This window comes from Hyperolius riggenbachi, chromosome 1 (assembly GCF_040937935.1).
Source record: "Hyperolius riggenbachi isolate aHypRig1 chromosome 1, aHypRig1.pri, whole genome shotgun sequence".
NCBI classification, from domain to species: domain Eukaryota; kingdom Metazoa; phylum Chordata; class Amphibia; order Anura; family Hyperoliidae; genus Hyperolius; species Hyperolius riggenbachi.
The window spans coordinates 548,440,622-548,462,056 of record NC_090646.1 but is presented as its reverse complement, the minus strand read 5'-3'; the positions used below and the strand labels follow the sequence as shown (position 1 = coordinate 548,462,056).

The 21,435-nt window shown below is 44.7% G+C and overlaps 1 protein-coding gene across 2 annotated transcripts in view; it reads right to left on the bottom strand.

The window, feature by feature from the left end:
• The window catches only part of PGGT1B (protein geranylgeranyltransferase type I subunit beta), a 45,198-nt gene that overhangs the window by 6,963 nt on the left and 16,800 nt on the right, over window positions 1–21,435 (bottom strand). For both annotated transcript variants that reach the window (XM_068271676.1, XM_068271675.1), the window contains exons 3-5: window positions 13,063–13,130; window positions 12,214–12,365; window positions 7,394–7,526 (exon numbers count right to left, since the gene is read on the bottom strand). In XM_068271676.1, the coding sequence (XP_068127777.1) occupies window positions 7,394–7,526; window positions 12,214–12,365; window positions 13,063–13,130 (353 nt within the window). The remainder of the gene's footprint in view (window positions 1–7,393; window positions 7,527–12,213; window positions 12,366–13,062; window positions 13,131–21,435) is intronic.

Sequence of the window (21,435 nt, the reverse complement as noted above, 5' to 3'; positions counted from 1 at the left end):
GGGACATTAGTGGGAGCGAGGACATGGCAACGCAGGCGCAGTGGTTTTCAGACTTTAAAGTCTGAAATTCCAGAAGTGAACCGGAGGCGGGGCCAGAGCATCGGTGAGTGGCTACACGGGCACAGGATGCCTGCGGGGGACCATTAGAAGCCCCGGGTAAGTTCAACTCATTTTCCCCCGACCCCCCTACAGTATCCCTTTAAACAATACCAGTTGCATGGCTGTCCTGCTAATCATCAGCCTCTAATACTTTTAGCCATAGATCCCAAGCAAGCATGCAGCAAATCAGGTACTCAAGTGACTCAGGTTTTACTGGATCAGACATATGCTTGTTCCAGGGTTTTGACTCAGACACTACTTATGCCAGAAGATCAACAGGGCTGCCAGGCAACTGGTTTTGTTTACAAGAAAACACATATGGCAGCCTCCACAGCCCTCTCACCTTAGGTTCCCTTTATTGTGTAAACCTGATACTCTACAACAATTTATATTTTTTAGGCTTGTACACTACCAGCACACAAGAAAATTAGGACACAGGGTTATGCCGAACAACGCCTCACCCTGCTATTGCATATTTCTGGCATCGTTACTTACTATTCCTCCTCCATGGACTCGGGAAAGATGCAATTTGTCTGCCTGAATTGCACTGGTTTTATTTGTAATCTGGGCTCTGTCTTTTGCCGGCGCCCAAATTACCCTCTGAGTGCAGTTCTAGCTGTAATTCCCCTTACAGCCTATGGCAAAGCCCAATTGTTCAGCGCCCTTTTGCCTGTCTCATTGTTAAAGGGTAGCTATCAAAAAGCATGGCTTTCTGCAACCCTGCTTATCGTATAGCGATTCTATGGGTTCATTAAACGGGGCTTAAAGATTAACTGGAAATAACCAGTGTATTCAATAATGCCTATTCCTGTATGTGCGGCCTGTACGAGCCATACCGAATAAGAAGTTCCCAAGTTAAATAGCAAATTGTAACAAGTTTAAAAAAAAACAACGGCAGGGACCGCTACAGCTGCGCCCTACGCGGCAGGGACCGCTACAGCTGCGCCCTACGCGGCAGGGACCGCTACAGCTGCGCCCTACGCGGCAGGGACCGCTACAGCTGCGCCCTACGCGGCAGGGACCGCTACAGCTGCGCCCTACGCGGCAGGGACCGCTACAAGAACATATGTGACAAACTCTTGTGGGATATATTCAGAGGGTCTGTGTGTGACAATAGTGGGGTTGAGGAGCATATGGGAAGCCTCTGCACTATTCAGTTTTCCCTCTCCCTGGCTAAATATCTAATTTTTGTTTTTGAACCACCGTGGGTTCACTTTAACCTTTCCAGAAACAAATCACCCATACACATTAGCACAGCCACTGGTGAGCATCACCCACCATGCTACAGTATCTACAATGTGATAACACTAAATAAAATACCTATTGTTCTGTGCAAGCATTTCCATACTGCAAAGACTAGTTTGCAAGCCATGACAATACCGCCTGTCTTCCAACCTGGAACTTTAGACAGCGGCTTGCAAATTACTATTCTGAATGAAGACAAGTAACAAAATAGAACGCGTGATAACTGCACACTACATACCGTGTAAGATAAAAGAACAATGAAACACTGTACACCTTCATAGAATGCCGTCATATCATGTTCTACCTTTGAAAATTATATGCAAAACATAAAAACCTAGCAAGTCACAAAGGGCGGGAGGCACCACCATTTGCATATGGAACAGGACACAAAACAAAGCAAGCTGGTGTTCTGAGCAGTTGCAAAAGATCAGGATTAAACAATACTAGTGTATCCTATCAATATAGATGACAGGCATCCAAATACACTGTGTAGACTGACATACTTTGTGTAAAGCAGACTTATGCTGGGAATACACGAGTCGACCCGGCGACTCAATTAGACTCCGGATCGACGCCCGGATCGATTCCCGCTCGTCCCCGCGGGCACTTCCTTATCAGCGGTTTGTTTGCTTCCATTGTCCGCCCGCATAATGCTGGGAATAGACGGTGCGGTTCTTCCTTATCAATCGAGCCGCTGATGGCTCGATTGATTATTTCCGACGTGTCCGATCACGCGGCGGATCGATTCCGCGCTCGATCCCCGTGGGCGGACAATGGAAGAAAACGAACCGCTGATAAGGAAGTGCCTGCGGGGACGAACGGGAATCGATCCGGGCGGCCGCGGGGACACGGCAGGAGTCGATCCGGCGGCTAATCGAGCCACCAGGTCAACTCGTGTATTCCTGGCATTATGAACACGGAGGAGTCAAGTCTCTGCATTTACAGAGCACTACACATTTCTATTAAAATCACACCTGAAATGACAATAAACTGAAGAAAGAATTCTCTTAATCCTATATAGCACAGTTCCCCAACACTGTCCTCAAGGCCTACCGACAGTGCATGTTTTGCAGGAAATGCATAGACTCACAGGTGAGGTAATTAGCGTTTCAGCAGAACTGATTACCTCTGTGGATTTCCACAAAACATACACTGTTGGTGGGCCTGTATAGGATTTTCCTGACATTCCACAGTCCTATTTTGTATTTATTAGTTAAGAAATTAAAATCGCAGGATTAAAACCTTTACTTTCTCAGGTGAAGGATGAGTTTTTCATGTTTTTTCAGCTCCCACACAAATCCTAAACTACTGAACTTACAGCCCCACCTCTTAGAAGTATTTCTAAAGGTGGCCACACACACACCATACAATTTTTTAAATATCTGTTCAATTTAAACATTTCAATCAATTTTTCTGACTGATAGTAACATTTCAAAAATATGACCAATGTACCACACACCTATGTTCAATTTTTTCCTCAATTATGATAAAAATGATTGGAAACTCAGAGAAAATTGCTAGGGTGTGTATATTAATAAATTAAAGGGCAACTGAAGTGAGAGACACGTGGAGGCTGCCATATATGTTTACTTCTAAGCAATACCAGTTTGCCTGGCTATCCTGCTGATCCACTGCCTCTAATACTTTTAGCCACAGCCCCTGAACAAGCATGCAGCACATCAGGTGTTTCTGACATTATAGTCAGATCTGATAAGATTAGCTGCATGCTTGTTTCTGGTGTGATTCAGACACTTAAAAACACACGATTGGTTCGCACGATGGCCAGGGGCCCCGGACCTCTCTCACTGGCCGGGGCCCCAAGGCCAATGCGCGATACCTGGAGGGGAGTGCAGGTGGGCCTGGACCTCTCACACCCAGGCTCTGGACCTCTCACATCCAGAAAACCCACCAACACTGCCTCCATACTGAATGCTAAATTCGACACACACAAGCAATAGAACACAGCAATACATGCATGCAGCTACATTTGAGTCGTCAGCAGGTGCTCGTCAGCCAATCAGGATGCACTGTCATACACCCTTTACCTGCCATACCACATCTAGCAGCCATTAGCATTCAGGTGGGAGGCTTCAGTTGGACGCAAATCGCAAGATTGCGTCGCTAGCAGGACCGCCCCGTGCAGGCATCCCTCCCACAGGGGTCCCTCCCTAACCGCTCACCTGTCCGCCATGTCCTACAGCTGAAAAAAAACGTTTAAAAACACACGATTGGTTCGCACGATGGCCAGGGGCCCCGGACCTCTCTCACTGGCCGGGGCCCCAAGGCCAATGCGCGATACCTGGAGGGGAGTGCAGGTGGGCCTGGACCTCTCTGATTCAGACACTATTATAGCCAAATAGATCAGCAGGACAGCCAGGCAACTGGTATTCTCTAAAAATAGATAACCATATCACTCTCACTTCAGTTCCCCTTTAACAATCCAACACACCATACAATCTTTAGTAGAAATTGAAGAGAAATATCTGGCATTCCGGATAGATTTAAATCGAAAAAAGCGGTAAATCCGATCGGATCTTGGCCATGCACGATACAATAAAATGATCCGATTTTACGGCAATTCGATAAAAACGATCGGATTTCCCGAAAAAGTCCAAAGCTTTTTTTTTCATTCGACTGAAAAATCTGATCGGATTTCCCGTGTTTTTCAGATATTTTTCTTCAATTACTCTAAAGATTGTACGGTGTGTGTTAGATTGTCAATTTATTAATATACACACCCAAGCAATTTTCTCAGAGTTTCCAATCATTTTTATCATAATTGGGGAAAAATTTAACATAGGTGTGTGGTACATTGGTCATATTTTTGAAATGTTACAATCAGTCAGAAAAATTGATTGCAATTCTTAAATTGAACGGATATTTAAAAATGGTATGGTGTGTGGCCGCCTTTAGCTAGATAAAGTTTTATCAGCCCTTATTAGTTCTCAGTGAAAGTTAAGCCTCGTACAAGCTAGAGGGGACACACATCAGTAAGACTTGCACACATCAAGCGTTTATATGGCACCCGACACTCAACCCGCAAGTGATCCGGACGGATCTAGCGATTCTCCCCAAATCCCTCCCCCCCCCACGACGACCCCATTGTTTGCGCCACTCCCCCACCCACTGTGTGATGTCACACATGCGCCACTCGTCACCCCCTCCCCCACATAGCAACACAGCACGTCAGCTGCGCAGCAGGGCTCAGTGATATTGCCTTATACTGACTCCTTATTCTAGTGCTTTTTAGTAATGTGCTCATTATTATTCTAATTTTAATGGTTTTTTTTTTTTTTTACATTTCCCCGTGTTATAGTGTGCTCTCTATCATACTTCCCACAAGGATGGGGGAGAATGCCAAGGAACCCCTGCAGAGTACTCAAGGAACCCTGGTTGAGAAAGCCTGCATACACACGTCAAGTTTTTCCAAACGACCGGTCGTTTGGATGTCAAATCGGGCGTTTGTACAGTCGGTCGTTCAGCTGATAACGCTGCTTTTGAAAGGATCTGACCAGGCGGATCCGTCAAAACCAGCGTTATCAGCTGAACGACCGACTGTACAAACGCCCGATTTGACGTCCAAAGGACTGGTCGTTTGTAAAAATCCGACGTGTGTATGAGCCTTTAGAGATTGTTTGAGATACTGACGCACAAGGGACGAGTGAGCAAATTGTTCTTATGCTCTCCCCGCCCATTGAAAGCTGCTGTCATCCTTCTTCCACTACTCATTCAATAATACATGGCACTCGGCTATAGCCAAGCAACAGTGCATCACACAAAAGAGTGGCTTCCAGCAGAGTGGCTGGTTGAGTACAATGCACTTTGAGGTCAGATATCAATATGGGCAAACAACCTGTTTTATTCTTATTTACCACTTTCATCCAGCCCTAGAAGCAACGTGCTGCTTCCAGGGCTGCTTACCGCCACGCCTCCGGAGTCACCCAATGGTGGTGAGAAACAACGAATGCCACCAATAGACACTAAATGCTTTCCTGCATGCGAGACACCGCCAGAAGCCAGAAGGGGAGATTTATCAATGCATTACCGACAGCTTTTTCTTCTTAATCTGTTCTAACCAGCAGGGAGAACCGTTCTGCGCGATAATAAGAACCTTCTTAAGTCCTAGGTAATAGTGGCAATTTAGCATGAATTTCTAGAGCTGCACTACAGTTAAGAAAAGTGCAAATCCATCCCTAAACTGCTGCAGATTAAGAAGTGCTTGATAGCAGTTCTACAGGTATAGAACTGCAGGTAGACATGATTGCAGGGTGCAGGCTAGACATGATTTATGATGTGCTCCTCCTCCCTGCTGGATTCCTCCTCAGAGCCTGCTGCTATCAGTACAGCAGGTGTTTTGGTTACCTCAGCAACGGCAATTCCCCTCACACACTGAACTGTCTGAGACCATCCTAGTTCCTCCTATGTTACAACAGTTTTAGAAGGAATCTGCACTATCTAATGATTTCTTAAGATGCCTGGGACAGTTCTGCATGGATTTCTAAAAACCTACCAATATTTTGTCTCAGACACTCTTGATAAATTTAGCCCAGTGTTCTTTACTGATGCAAGATAAGCTGACACGACATGGAGATAGGATGGCACACAAAGCCATGCACACATTTTAGGTGTATAGTTCAGTGACACAATGGAAGCGCTGGGGAAAAAACAAAAAACAATCTGCTTGCACTGACTTTTCAGCTGGTGCTGATGCTGCTTCACTGGCACCGAATGACGCACACTAATGATATTACCGGTACTGACAGACATTTTCAATCGCCTTCACTACTAGTAAGCATCACCAAGAGCCTGCTGCAGAATTTCTAGGACTAAGCCATACTGCAAGTGAGAAAATGCTAGAATGTTTACTGTTGTTCCCAAAAAGGCCAATCACACTGTAAGCCATGGAACAAACCATTACCTGAAATAATCACGTCTAACTGTTTCAGGTAACAATCTGTAATTTTATACACATAACTGAAGGGTGCTGTCATTGCAGGGTTACATTTAGTCACTTTATAAATAAAGGAAGATAATAAAAAAAAGAAAAGCAACTCCCGCGTGATGAGCAGAAATTTTCTCTCACTTGAATCATGCACAAGCATTGTTAAAAGAAATGTAAAATAAACAGGTTTGAGGCTGACAGATGTCACAGATATGTGGAGAATGCCTGGCAATTACTGGCTGGTGTTCCAGGACTGCAACTCTATGAAATCCCAATCTCGGGTAACCACAGAGGATACCTGCTTGTAAATGTAACTGTGATGATTAGCACCTTGGCAACATCTTATAAAGAGTCAGTGAGGAAGGCTTTTTACTGATCTGCAATAAACCAAGAAGAACATTTAAAGGATAGATGAAAAGGAAAAAAAAATCTACTTACCTGGGGCTTCCTCCAGCCCCTGGCAGTTGATCTGTCTCTTACCGCAGCTCTGGTGTCCTGGGGTCCCCTCCACTGCAGATGCCGACCTTGCCAGGTCGGTATCCTTTGCGCCTGTGCGATCACGTGGCCGGGAGCGTTCTGCACAGCCATGCACTCCTGAAGTGCAGAAGATGCTGACCTGGCAGGGTTGGCATCTGCAGCGGAGGGGACCCCAGGACACTGGAGTTGTGGTGAGGGACAGATCGGCTGCCAGGGGCTGGAGGAAGCCCCAGGTAATTAGATTTTTTTTTTCCTTGGACCTGTCCTTTGTGGAGATGGCTGAGAGGCCAAACTGATTTGCTGACTTGTTGAGCAGATACCTTAGACAGCAAGAAGGAAAAACCAGCAAAAGGGCATTATTATCAGTGAAGGCTGCACCATAATATATTTATAGCACTGCAGCTCTGCAGATATTTTTCTGATTTTCCTAAGCCATCAAAATAAGGTACCATTTAAGTTAGTTTTCATTTCACAGAGTGCGCTGACAGGTTAATAAGCATAACTATGCGCCCCGCCCCCCACAGTGACATGTTCCTGGCTGGACAGGAAGTATGTCACTGGTCAGGAAGTACATCCAGTCTTTCAACCAATAGGTGAATGCGCGCCACAGTCTAAATAAACAGTACTTACCATGCTTCTCCTAATGTATTCGATTGACTTTTCCATATCCATCCCTGACCAGTCACTGAGCATGTAGCAGATGCAGGAAGCACAGTACACAAATCTCATGTCATTCTCGCTTCCTTCAGGCACTGCACAGAAACTGAAAGAAACACTTTCAAAACAGGTACAGCAAAGGAGGACATTAGCTTCAGTATAAATAATATGTGCACAAATTATTCCCTACTAGACTTCCCCACGGCGTGTATGTGTATTTTAGTCCACTGCACATCTATTGCAGGTAGTCCATTTGGGTGCAGCCCCTGTTTGGAAGCACTGCCAATGTCTCCTGTATGTAAAATAATATCAATGCGCTATAGCTGATGCAAAATTAAAACGTCCCAACGGAATGTGCTACCACAAGGTCCGGCAAGACCTAAAAACTTTTACACAATCGCTTAAGCGCACATCCTAATTCATATAAAAGTCCACATAAACATCAGGAGTTCTCATATGTTGTTCTTATATGCAGTTTCTTGATCTCTTGTGCCACCATCACCATGGACACCCAACAGTAAACAGACTCACCAGATGTATTGGCCACTGCTAGACTAGCCAACCATGCACAAATCCAGGAGTCTCAGTACTTTAGGATCCTGGTACCGCTGTGATGCTGTCCTTTTAGACCACTATAATTTTCCACATTATCCATGCAAAGTACCTCAAAGAAATAGCCGGCATAGCGTAACTCCGTATAAAACTTAAAACTTAAAGTTTTAGGTTTTATACGGAGTTACGCTATGCAGGCTATTTCTTTGGAGGGTGTCCATGGTGATGGTGGCACAAGAGATCAACAAACTGCATATAAGAACGGCATATGAGAACTCCTGATTGATGTTTATGTGGACTTTTATATGAATTAGGATGTGCGCTTAAGCGATTGTGTACAATGTCTCCTGTAGTATACCATAACAGATATCAAAACCTCTAGTTAATTAAAATCTTAAAAACACTGAGGGCTCGTTTCCACTATCGCGAATCCGCATGCGTTTAACGCATGCGGATTCGCACATGTAACGCAAGTGGATGGGCCTGTTTCCACTGTAGCGTTGTTGAATAAACATACATATATCCAGGCACATCGCCTCTAGTTAGGACATTAAATAAATTATTAAGGAAAGGGAGGTGCTGAAGGGGGTGTGGCTAGAAACAGCAAAAATCAATTAACCCTTCGCACACTCACATGCAAATGTTCAAACAAATGCATTCACAGATTTACTCATCCAGGCACAACTGTTATCCCTACAGCTAAATTAAAAGCCAGGGTTTTAGTTCACAGAAAAATGCATTCTTATGCTTAGTCACCTATACTGCGTAGAAGTACCCAGGTAAACATAGGTGTCCTAACTCTGGCCCTGTAACATGCATAGTGCAGACATGCAAACACATTCATTGCATCAAACCTATCAATGGATTAGGAGCACACATCCTAACTTCCTCTCCTGGGAAAGACAGTGCATCTTACCAATCGCACAAGGAAGCTAATGTTATGTGTCCATGTGCACCATGCGCATACACCAGCATAAGCTGTCTGCATGCTGACAAACATACAGGGGAAGGGGGGAGTGCACCGAATTGGACCCTAGCCACAGGGGTCAATGATAAGAATAAACATACATATATCCAGGCACATCGCCTCTGGCTTTTAATTTAGCTGTAGGGATAACAGTTGTGCCTGGATGAGTAAATCTGTGAATGCATTTGTTTGAACATTTGCATGTGAGTGTGCGAAGGGTTAATTGATTTTTGCTGTAGCGTTGTTGAGGTGCGTTTTTTTCAGCGGTGAAAAAACGCACAAAAGAGCCGCAGAATTCGCCTGCGAGTGGAATGCATGCGAATCGCATGCAATGTATTTAATAGGGAAATCGCATGCGTTTTCCCCATGCGTTTCTTAGGTACCAATGTTAATTCACATAGACAGTGACATGGTTAAAATCGCATATACCCTCACCTATGCGAATTCGCGGCAAAAAATGCATGGGGAATCGCAGCCGCATGCGATTTCATCAGCGGTGGAATCCAGGCGTTTCCGCACCGCAATAGTGGAAACGAGCCCTGAGATCTCAGGAATAAGCTAAACTCACCCCGCATACACACAGCCCGCATACTTTCATGACACACATACCGCTCCATCAAAGATTATGCCCCAGGCAATGCTGAAATAGGTAGGTAGTAGCTCATAATCATAAACAGTTCCTCAGATGCTTAAAGAGAAACGATTAGCAAAAATATGCCCCCCCCCCAAAAAAAAACCACACATATGTAAGTAGATAAATACTTGCTCTACTTACATAACAGATGTATTGTAGTGTCCAGGTTTTGGTTTCAGTGCAGTAAGTGCAGTAAATGTGGAGAGTTCTGTTGATGGCAGGGGCCATCTTGTGTTCTCTGGCTGGATTCCTCGCCCCCTGCATCCCCATCCTCCCTGCACTGATTAGGAGCACAGCGGGGAGGATAAAAGCAGCAGGCACAGACTCGCCTAATATTGGATCCAAGCGCCGCCGTTCCCATCTATTCTCTGCACAACCGCTGGAGGCAGTGCAGAGAGAATAGAAGGGAACTGCAGAGCCTGGAACCAATATTAGGTGAGTCTGTGTGCGCCACCTTTATCCTTCCCCAATCTGCAGCGCGGGGAAGAGGGGGAATGCGGTGACGGCACATGCTGCAGATGATCGGAGTCAGGGGGACATGGGACTGGAGGGGGGGGGGGGGGGTCGAGGCCAGTGTCAGGAGAACGCCTCTGGGCCCCCCTACCTGCGCCCTAGCTGCCGCTGCGACCACACACATAAGGGGAGAACAGGCGGCCAATGAGAAGAGAGGTGAGTGACAGAGGCTTCAGCCAATCAGGCTTATCCAGCATGCATGTCACTTCTCTTTTGCATCTGCTGTTAGAGTCTGGGGGCATGGGGAAAGAACAGCTCATGTGGATAAAAGTAAGATTGGTTTTAAACTTTTGAATTGCCTGGTTAGCATACTTTTTATTAATTTAATAGCCTGCAGTAGAGAATTAATTTAATATTTTATGCCTAACAGATACTCTAAGCTTCGTAGTTAGATGCAACAGTCCAAGATGCCATGCATTGGTTAACCATGCAATCCAACATGCAGGAAGCAGATAGTAGCAGCTGTAATGCTTCATAAGGCCCATACACACGTCGGATTTTAGCGAACGACCCGTCGTTTGAACGTTCCGTCGTTCGGACGTTTCCGCGTCAAATCCGACGTGTGTACAGACTATCGTTCGGATGATAAGACTGGTTACCAGCGATCCGCCCGGCGGATCGTTGGTAACCAGTCTTATCACCCGAACGATGGTCTGTACACACGTCGGATTTGACGCGTAAACGTCCGAACGACGGAACGTTCAAACGACGGGTCGTTCGCTAAAATCCGACGTGTGTATGGGCCTATACACACTTGAGATAAAAGTCTTTGGAAAATGCAAGATCACAGACCAATTTTACCCCCTTCCATGTAGTATGAGAGCCATACTCTACACAGTCTATTCTATGGAGTTGCACTCCCCATCAGATAAAATCTTTGCAAGATGCTGCACACAGAGATGCCCGTACACATTCAAAAGATCATTATCTGCAAAAGATCTGTTCCTGCAAAAAATCCATTCCTGCAAAATGCATTCATAGTCTATGAGATTTGCAGATCCTCATACACACTTGGTTTAACAGACAATCATCTGCAGATCATCTGCAGATCAGATCCACCAGGATGGATTTTCAGATCTGCAGATGATTGCCAGATATGCAGATGAAGTCTGTTAAACAAGGTGTGTATGATGATCTGCAGATCTCATAGACTATGAATGCATTTTGCAGGAATGGATTTTTTGCAGGAACAGATCTTTTGCAGATAATAATCTTTTGAATGTGTACGGGCATCTCTGTGTGCAGCATCTTGCAAAGATTTTATCTGATGGGGAGTGCAACTCCATAGAATAGACTGTGTAGGTATGGCTCTCATACTACATGGAAGGGGGTAAAATTGGTCTGTGATCTTGCATTTTCCAAAGACTTTTATCTCAAGTGTGTATGAAGCATAAGTGTCCAAGCAGCATAATATGATACATGCATCCAACCAGGAAATGCATTTAGGCAAGTTAGTTGATCAGACTGATGTAACAAGCCAGCATATGATACAGTTCAAACTTTACTATCTGCTACTTAGAGCTGCTACTATCTGCTTCCTGCTTGCTGGATTGCATGGTTAACCAATGCATAGCATCTTGTGTTTATTATCAAGCTGTTGGACCAACTACCTACACCATCCTAATATTTCAGCAATTGTGCCCATCATTACCTAGGGCATAATCTATAGCGGTACGAGTGTCATGAAAGTATGCGGGCTGTGTGTATGTGGGGTAAGTGTCACTTATATATAGATCTCAGTGTTTTTAAGATTTTAATTAACTGGGGGTTTTGATATCTGTTATGGTATACTGCCCACAATAAAGTTTATATTGATTTTTGGATACGTGAGGCCTGAAGTAACTTTGTTCTCTCCCGTGTACTAAGTTCCATCCTTTAGGGCCAGCGGAATAGCATACTGGTAAGGCTGTTGTCCTCAATGTGGGATTTGAGCCTTTGAACTGCTCAAGCAGGTACGTGAAACTTTTGGGCAAGGCTCCCTAATGATCCTGGTCACATGTAGAGGGCGCCCTAAGTGGCTGCACCCCTGAAGAGAGTCTAATCGGAGAAAAGCGCAATATAAATGTTCTGTGTCTTGTCTAGAAGCATTCCTGTCAGAATCACCATTAGAAGCTAGAAGTGGCATACCTTCCATCTGGCAGCTGAAGTGCCCGCAGTCCTGCCAAGCATGCCTCCTTATTCACCCGGCTCAAATCATCCCCGAGTATCAGCAGACTACACAGAGCGGTGTACGTCATGGCAATGTGCCCGCTGTCATACGGGTGATAGATCCCATGACCCTGACAACAACATTTTTGAAAAAAAAAATTAGCTTACCAACAGCAGCCGTGGCTTTACAGCTGCACTCACACAACAACATGTCAAAGCTCTGATATGTAAAGAGATACTGAAGCGATAAAAAAAAATTATGATATAATGATTTGTATGTGTTGTACAGTTAAGAAATAAAACATTAGGAGCAGAGACATAAGTCTAATATTGTTTCCAGTACAGGAAGCGTTAAACTCCAGTTGTTATCTATGCAAAAGAGCCATTGAGCTCCACCACTTCAAAGTCGAAGAGAACCCTGTCTTCTGAAGCTTATCTCAAGTGTCTGACACTGTATTTTTTTTTCCTGCAGAGGACAGTTCAAAAGTTCACTAGCCTGCTCTGTAAAATCATTTAGAATGCTAAATAGTGTGTAAACTGCAAGTATAAGTGAATGATGCAATATTATAAAAAAACAACAACAAAAAAAAAAAACAAAATATATAACTGAAACTAAAAATATGAGTATATTTTCTTTGCTACTCGTGTTCTAGTAATTATCTGTACTACACAACCAATTCATTATATAATAATTTTTTTTCACTTCAGTGTCTCTTTAAAAGTCTACTTTTAAACATAAAAAATACATAAATAAAAAGCAAAATAAATCACTTCATATTTCTTTAAAAAAAAAAAGATCAGATATACCATATGTATAAATAAATATACCTTTGATGGATTAAATAGTAATCCCAAACACGATGAACCACGAAATCCACATCGACTTATATTTGATTCTGCAAAAATACAAGAAGTAGTCTACATTATGTACAGAAAGCCACATTTCAGAATCTGAAGTTACACAGTATATACCGCTAATAAATACTGGATGGCAATAACACAAGAGGGAAGTGAATCACTGGCACATAGGATCCTGCACATCATCATACTTCATTAAAGAGTACCTGTAATAGAAAAGGTTAGATACTCACTTTAGCCTCTGAATAATCCACAGGCTTCCCCCAAACCTACTGTATATTCTGGCATATAAGATTACTTTTTAACACTTGAAAATCTTCTGAGAAGTCAGGGGTCGTCTTGTACGCCGGGTGTCATTGATGCCGGGTGATACGCGTTTATGGGCACAGCGCGATCTATTCTTCCATACTGCTCTGATAAACAGGAAGGCAAGGATAGCTGACCAATACACTTAGGGCCTGAGCCCACTAACGCAGTTGTGTCTGCTTTTTAGCAAAACATCAATGTTACAGATACTGAAAAGCGGACAGAAGCGGACACAACTGCATTAGTGGGCTCAGACCAAGGCAGAGTAGACCAATCCAACCAGTCAATTGCCTGTATACTGTTATATACTGGGTACGACATACAGTACAACACCAGTATATGTTCATACATAGCACCAGTATATGATTTATTTTTTTTTAATTTGGTGTGCGTTGGAAGAGGTAGTCTTATACAGCGAGTATTTCCCAAACTCTATATTTTAACCGGAAAAGTTGTGGGGTCGTCCAGTCGTCTTATATGCCGGAATATACAGTATTTGACAAGGGCTTGTCAAATAGGTTTGTGCAGCTGCGCTCCCATCCGTGAACGTGCGCAGGCTGTGCAAGTCAGTGCATGCTTGCACAGTAGCATGGAGCTGCCTGGGCTCGGCTTTTTCCTCCACTTTGCATGTGTGGGCCATCACTGCACCTGCACAGTACAGCCATGCTCCTTTATGGACAGGAGCGCAGCAGCAAACTTTCAAAGGTTACCGGGCAGTGGTCTGGAGGAAGACTCTACTGAAGTATCTTACTTTTCATTTTTCAGAAGTCACATGTTCGCTGTCACACGGAGGGTTTTCATTATGGTGTGTAAAGCAGGGTTCAACTTAACTTTTCATATAAATACAGTCCGACTAAACCCTGGAACAAGATCATTCCCATAGATTTCCTCCACAAACGATCCTTCCTGATAAATAGGGAGCTTTACTCTGTACAATGCCACCAAGGGCTTCTTCCTACTCACACATTTTTTTTCACTACTTTTGAAAAAGCATGTGTTTTTTGGTTTGCACTTTCCCACAGAAGCCATATTCTCACTGATGCATTTTATTTCAGTACGCAAACAATGTTCCATGAAAGAGCATTTAAAAAGGAGGCTTTAATAAATGCACTCAGTGTGGACAATCGTGCATTTTTCAGCATCTTTTGCAGCAAACACTGCTTGGTCTGAAGTATGAAAACTGTGCTGTGTCTTTTATACAGCAAGGCAATTAATAAGGGGAATGGACCAGTAATGTAGAATGCGTAGCAGCAGATACTCCTCCCAGAGCACAGCAGACTTAAGCGGGGAGGGCTATTTCCACCCAGCATACAGAGGGTCTGGCAGTGATCTTCCTGACTTGGTTTAGTTGGACTTTAACTGGAATAGATCGTACAAGAAATACACAATTAAAAATGTTAGAAAAACCTGAATATAAAAATGTACTTGTTGCAGCACATTCTCCCCAAAAATTATTTTGAATCGATGGGTATCTTTGGAAGGCTTTTGGATCCAGAGTGGTCCTGAAGATGGGCTACTCCATACTGCATGTGCATAAGCGCGCTCTCTCATGCACTAGCGCATTACAGAGCCACCCATCTTTGGGAGCACTCAGGTTTCCGAAGCCATCCCTGGCAGGAGAGGGGACAAGGGGATAGTGATGGCCCTGATTAGGATAACTCATGGAGAAGCATGTGATAAGTTTGATCAGCTGATAGTTTTGTAAGGTTCTGATTTGCTGGTCCTGATCATGTGGTAAACCAGGAAGTCATCACAGCAAATCAGGACCTTACAAATCTATCAGCTGAACAAACTGATCACATGCTTCTCCATGAGTTCTCCTAATCAGGGCCATCCCTACAAGGGGACTGTGAGAGGAATGGGGAGGCTCTATCGGATCCAGAGCCTTCCTTCTCCATAGGCAAGTAGCTGTTTTTTGTTTTTTTTAATTCGCTTCAGGATTGCTTTAAAAAAAAAATAAGGTCATAGTGTTTACTAGAATGGCTGATACCACTCCGAAAACTCAAATACTTTGGTGACATAATGAAAACACCGGACTCTTTCGAGAAATCCTTGATTGAAGTTGAGGGCAAAAGAAGAGGACCGAAGACAGATATGAATAGACAGCATATGTGAAGCTATGAACATGCCTATGCAACAGCTGAAAGAAGCTGTGACTGACAGACATCTGGTGTGCAAAAGTACATGTAATTATGAAGAGTCGGTGTTGACTAAACAAATGTGGAGAAGTGTCTAAACCACACACCTGAAATAAGCATGTGGAAAATCCAGTCAAGCTTTAGTCAGAAACACCTGCTCTTTTCTGCATGCTTGTTCAGGGTCTATGGCTAAGGGCCCATTTCCACTGTAGCGAATTTGCATGCGTTTGCCGCATGCGAATTCGCATAGCCAATACAAGTGAATGGACTGTTTCCACTTGTCAGGATTTCTGAGCGTTTTCGTCCACATCAAAAATTCGTATGGCAGAGCCATCAGAACTCGCATACCGCCTACCGCTTTGCGGGTGTATGCGAATTTTCATGCGAATTCGCACACGATTTCGCATGAAATCAATTGAAAAGCACACAGGGCATGCGCATATTTTCAGCAGCGATTCGCACCGCACAAGTGGAAATGGGCCCAAAAAGTATAAGAGGCAGAGGACAAACAGGACAGCCAGAAAATGTGCTGTTTAAAAGGAAATATGGCAGGCTCAATATTCCTCTCACTTCAAATGGCCTGTAAGCACAAAAACACTTTAAAAAGAATGCTCGAGGTATTTATGCGCCTGCATAGAACCACGTGTCACGACCGAGAGCGGCCATGGTCCTGACAGTTTGCCGTCTGTGCACCTTGTTGCATTATGGGAAATAACTGTTTCTAACTGCCAAGCAAGCCGTATCTCCCTTTGCGGAATGCTTGTTTACTGAGAGTTATATGCACAGACATCACCTGGCAGAACTAAAGAGGTCACCACCAGTGATAAATTCAGAATGTAAATCAGAGAAAGGAAAGATTTCACAATGGGAAACAGACTAATTTATAAGAGCATGAGCCCACTGACGCACTTGTATCCGCTTCTGTCTGCTTTTCTGCATCTCTAACATTAATGTGTATCTGAAAAGCGGACACAACTGCATCAGTGGGCTCAGGCCCTAAATGAGTATTGTAAAAAATAAGCAATTTTTTTCATTACGTTATTTTCACTACAGTTCCTCCTTTAATGCACATCTAGGAGACATAACTTTGGTTAGTGTTCAGCACAGTCACATATATGGCCGTGTTCATCTCTCTAGAAATAGGAGAGATATACAAATGAAAGCTCGCAAGGACAAGTAAGCCGGCCTCAGGAGGCACATGGATCCCTTGTCATCTAGCTAGCAGGATGCTTGAGGCGAAGCCCTTCCACCAATCCCTTTGTTAGCTGTCACTTTGTGCTGACTGTGCATCTCTGCTGTGTGCTCAATGCACAACATGCCTTGAAGATGCTGGTCATCCGCAGTCAGGTCTGGCTGCTGAGTCAGCTATCTGTGCTCACCTATTCATTCTCTGAACAGCTCCATTCTGCAGCCTCATCAGCATTCACTACAGTGCCTCAGTATCTCAGGGAGAGCCAAGCACAATTTTACTCACATAGTATATGGCTTTAATGTTTTATGTACGGGAAGGATTCAAACAAGTCACACATTCCAGGAACCTCCGAAAACACTTTCTAGCTCATAAAACGCATTATCAGTTTCTGTACAACTAAACCTCCTGTAATTAAACTGAATAAAATGTCTGAGTTTGGATTGTATTTTCCAAGAAAAAAAATTATTTCTCTCTACAGTTGTTTTCACATAAAAAAACAACAAAATGTAATTGGTAAATGTATGCTATACCACTGGCTGTGATCCATGGACTGAAGCTTGTGAACCGCTAATGTAGGGAGACTAACGCAATCCTGCAATCTACTGCACAGCGCACACCTTGAAGGAGAATTAAAGTCAAATACTGTATATACTTGAATAAAACTCCCAAGTTAATGACCCTCTTAAACTGGAATTTCTGGAGAACTGTAGTGAGAAGAATATGAAGGCTGCCATATTTATTTCCTTTTAAACAATACCAGTTGCCTGGCTGTCCTGCTGAGCTATTTGGCTGTAGTAGCGTCTGAATAACAACAGAAACAAGCATGCAGCTAATCCGGTCAGATCTGACAGTGTCAGAAACACCTGATCTACTGCATGCTTGTTCACGGTCTATCACTAAAAAAATTGGAGGCAGAGGAGAAACAATACAGCCAGACAACTGGTATTGTTTAAAAGGAAATAAATATGGCAGCCTCCATATCCCTCTTGTTACAGTTGTCCTTTAATTTCTTGACGACCAGCTAACGCCGATTGGCGTAAACTGGTCGTCTGCGGGTTACCATGGAAACGGCCGCTCGATGTCCGTTAACGGAGGGTGTCTGCGTGAACAGCCGGAGAGCCGCCAATCGCGGCTCGCCGGCAAAATGTAAACAGGCGGGGAAGAAATCCCCGCTGTTTACATCATACGGCACTGCTGCGCAGCAGCGCCGTAAGGCAGATCGGCGATCCCCGGCCTCTGATTGGCCGGGGATCGCCGGCATATGATAGGCTGAAGCCTATCCTTCAATGCGCAGGACGGAAATCCGTCATGCGCAGCTCACAGGGGGAGGGAGAGGGAGGGAGCGGGCGAGACGGCGGAGAACGCTGCGGAGGGGGGCTTTGAAGAGCCCCCCCCCCGCTAAGCAAATGCAGCCGGCGGCGATCAGACCCCCCCAGCAGGACATCCCCCTAGTGGGGAAAAAAGGGGGGTAGTCTGATCGCCCTGCTGCACTCCTGATCGGTGCTGCGGGCTGTAGAGCCCACGCAGCACCGATCAGTGAAAAATCCCCTGGTCGGCAAGTGGTTAAGACCCAGGAAAGAGTGTCATTATGGGCTTTATTTATACATTATTATTATTTAACCATCCATTATGGGCTTTATTTATCCATTACATTTCTTACATTTTTGTTAACTTACATATGAGGCAAGATACCTGTAATCAACCCTTCAGGATTTCCATGCATCTTCCCTATGCTGTGCTACTGTTGCTATTACAAAACATTAACAGCAGCACAGTGTTGGGAAGATGCCTGCAGACCAGGAGGGGTTAAGTGCTTGGTATTTTGCCTCTTCTGGTAGTGCTGGGCCTCTGTTGTACCCTCCGTGCTGCTCTCTCGGCAGTGCTGCGCTGTGACGACATCAGCGCTAGGACCATCAGCGCTGACACTTCCAGTGGAGGTAGCAGAAATCCTAACCAGACAAGGTTGGTCACTACCGGTAGATCAGCAGCTGGCATCGGGAGCAGCGATCGGGAAAAGTACGGTCAAAATGATTCTGTGCATTTTCTTGCTTGCTGGTGGCTGGGTGAGTTTTGAGGCATGGGTACCTGAGAAGTGCTGCTTCTGCAACCAATGAGGCGGGGGTGATTGGGAGAGACAGAGCAGCGGGTGCGTGACATCACACAGCGGACAGGGGAGCGCGTCTTTAAAGAAGTTCGGCTAAGTTGATCCGCCGGTTAGATCACATGCTGAGTGGCCGCCGCTGGTAGGGAGCCTCTGTACACACGCCTGACCAGAGGCGGGCGATAACGACTGCCTCAGCCGATAGCCAGGCCGAGTACGAGGCTTTAGATACGACTAATTGACCATATTCCATTTCTATTACACGGGTGAATGCTACAGAAAGCTATTGAAATCCTCTTAATAACCCTACAGTGTTCTACAGGCTACCTCAGCTGAGTCTCTAAGGAAGCCAAGCAACAATAAAGTCAATTAGCAGTACCTCTCTCAATATATCATTTAATTTATGGAATCTGCCTTATGTTCACTTGCAAAACTTGCATTGTAAGAGGATTTCTTAGAAACTACAGGTGCAGCCTGAGGCACAGGGGTGGCTTTATGCCAATGAGCAGATACAGTTCTGCAGTTTTAACTGAATAACACTGCCACCTAGTGTTATTAGACAAGTTACACACTACTACAACCAAAGCAGCCAACCAAGAGGTTTTCCTTCCATAAGATAAGATCAATCAGGGGGAATGAGAACATAAGAACGGTATATTATTTTCAAAATGTAACCTTACTTTCATAGGGAAAAATCATTTTGAAATACTTGATGGCAAGAACCAGTCACTGGCAATAGATAGGCGCTGGAAACTCCCAGAAACCATCAACAAGCCTGCTGGTAGCACTATCCATTCAGCTGTAGGAAGATCAGAGTCCATAGTCCACAGCAGTGTCGATTAAATCCTAGCAACAGACACTGGCCTATCTATTGCCAGTGACTGGTTCTTGCCATTACGTTTTACACTGTTTGGATATCTATTTCAATAAAAGAGCAAGAAGATTTGCACTGAATGGAGTGTGCTGATCTATGTGGTTCAATGTACAGATAGTCCTCGGGTTACAGACGCCCGCCGATACGAACGGCCCGCCGATGATGTCACCGCGAGCGCCGGATTGCGGTGATTAAAATGTTTTTAAGTACTTTTACATTCATATAAAGACGCCGTGTGTGTGGGGAGGTGAGCAACTACATACCGCACACCTCCCGTGCCCTGGCGTCACCCTCTGCCTCTACAAAACACTTCCGTATCATTACAGAGATCCGCGTCCTCTGACACAGGCCGGGAGGCGACCCGACATACTGCGCATTCGCAACACAGTGCAGTAACAGTATCCGGGTCAGAGGACGCGGATCTCTGTAATGATACGGAGGTGTTTTGTAGAGGCAGAGGGGGACGCCAGGGCACGGGAGGTGTGCGGTATGTAGCTGCTCACCTTCCCACACACACAGCGTCTTTATATGAATGTAAAAGTACTTAAAAACATTTTAATCACCGCAATCCGGACACTGTCTTGAGTTAAGGACGGATTCAGGTTAAGAACGAGCCTACAGTCCCTATCTCGTTCGTTAACCGAGGACTACCTGTACTAGTGTCCTAACCCCGGTGCTCTGGTGGACTGATCGTTGTTTGCACCTCATTGTGAAATAGGGGTATGCAGCAGGGAATCCTCATCTGCTAAAGAAATAGGTCAAGCCTGGGCAGTGTTATCTTAACTGCATAAATGCAGCCCAGCCAGGAGAGTGAGTCGGTATGCCAGCTATACAGATCACAAATTAGGAAGGGTATAGTCTGTGCATAATTCCATTGGTAGAGGTTTCTGTTTTTATTGCAGAGATGGTTACCCCAGTTATCGGAGACAGCTGAAGGTAGATGCAAGGTTGTGCTTCTCCTAGGGCAGTATTACAGAAAATAGCTTCTGTTTTGTCTACATTACTTTTGAGGCCAGAAATATTATCTAATTTTTTTATGCAAGTCAAATGGACTAGTGTTTGGGGTGGCTGGAGGGTCATTAAAATATCAGCTGAGTTTAAAATGAAGGCTGTTGATATCATAGCCCTTCTTTCTAAAATGGGGTCACTTGTGGGGTTCCTATACTGTCCTGGCATTTTAGGTGCCCAAAACCGTGAGGAGTAGCCTGGAAACCAAATGCCTCAAAATGACTGTTCAGGGGTATAAGCATCTGCAAATTTTGATGACATGTGGTCTATGAGGGGCTGAATTTTGTGGAACCGGTCATAAGCAGGGTGGCCTCTTAGATGACAGGTTGTATTGGCACTGAAGTGCAGGAAGCGCGTGATGTTCTCAAATCGTGACCTGGACATGGCAGCAGAGAACATGGGCATGTGATGTATTGAGTGCGTAGACCAATAAGACCGCAATACATTCTTTTTGACTAGACCCATGGTCTCAGCCACAATTGAGTCGTAGAGATCCACAGTGCAGAACAGATGAAAAAAGTTTAGGATCAATCCTAGATTATCTGTGTCCACCTGGACTCCAGACTGGGCAGTGAAAGGGGGCAGTACGGGTGCGGCGGAACCAGGGGATTGCCAATTGGGATTTGCCAGCAGCTCTGGGAGACTATGGGTAGTACGGTCCCGTTTTGCTGGTGGCTGCGACTCGGATCTTAATGCACGTGCCATCGAACAAGTTTCTACTACC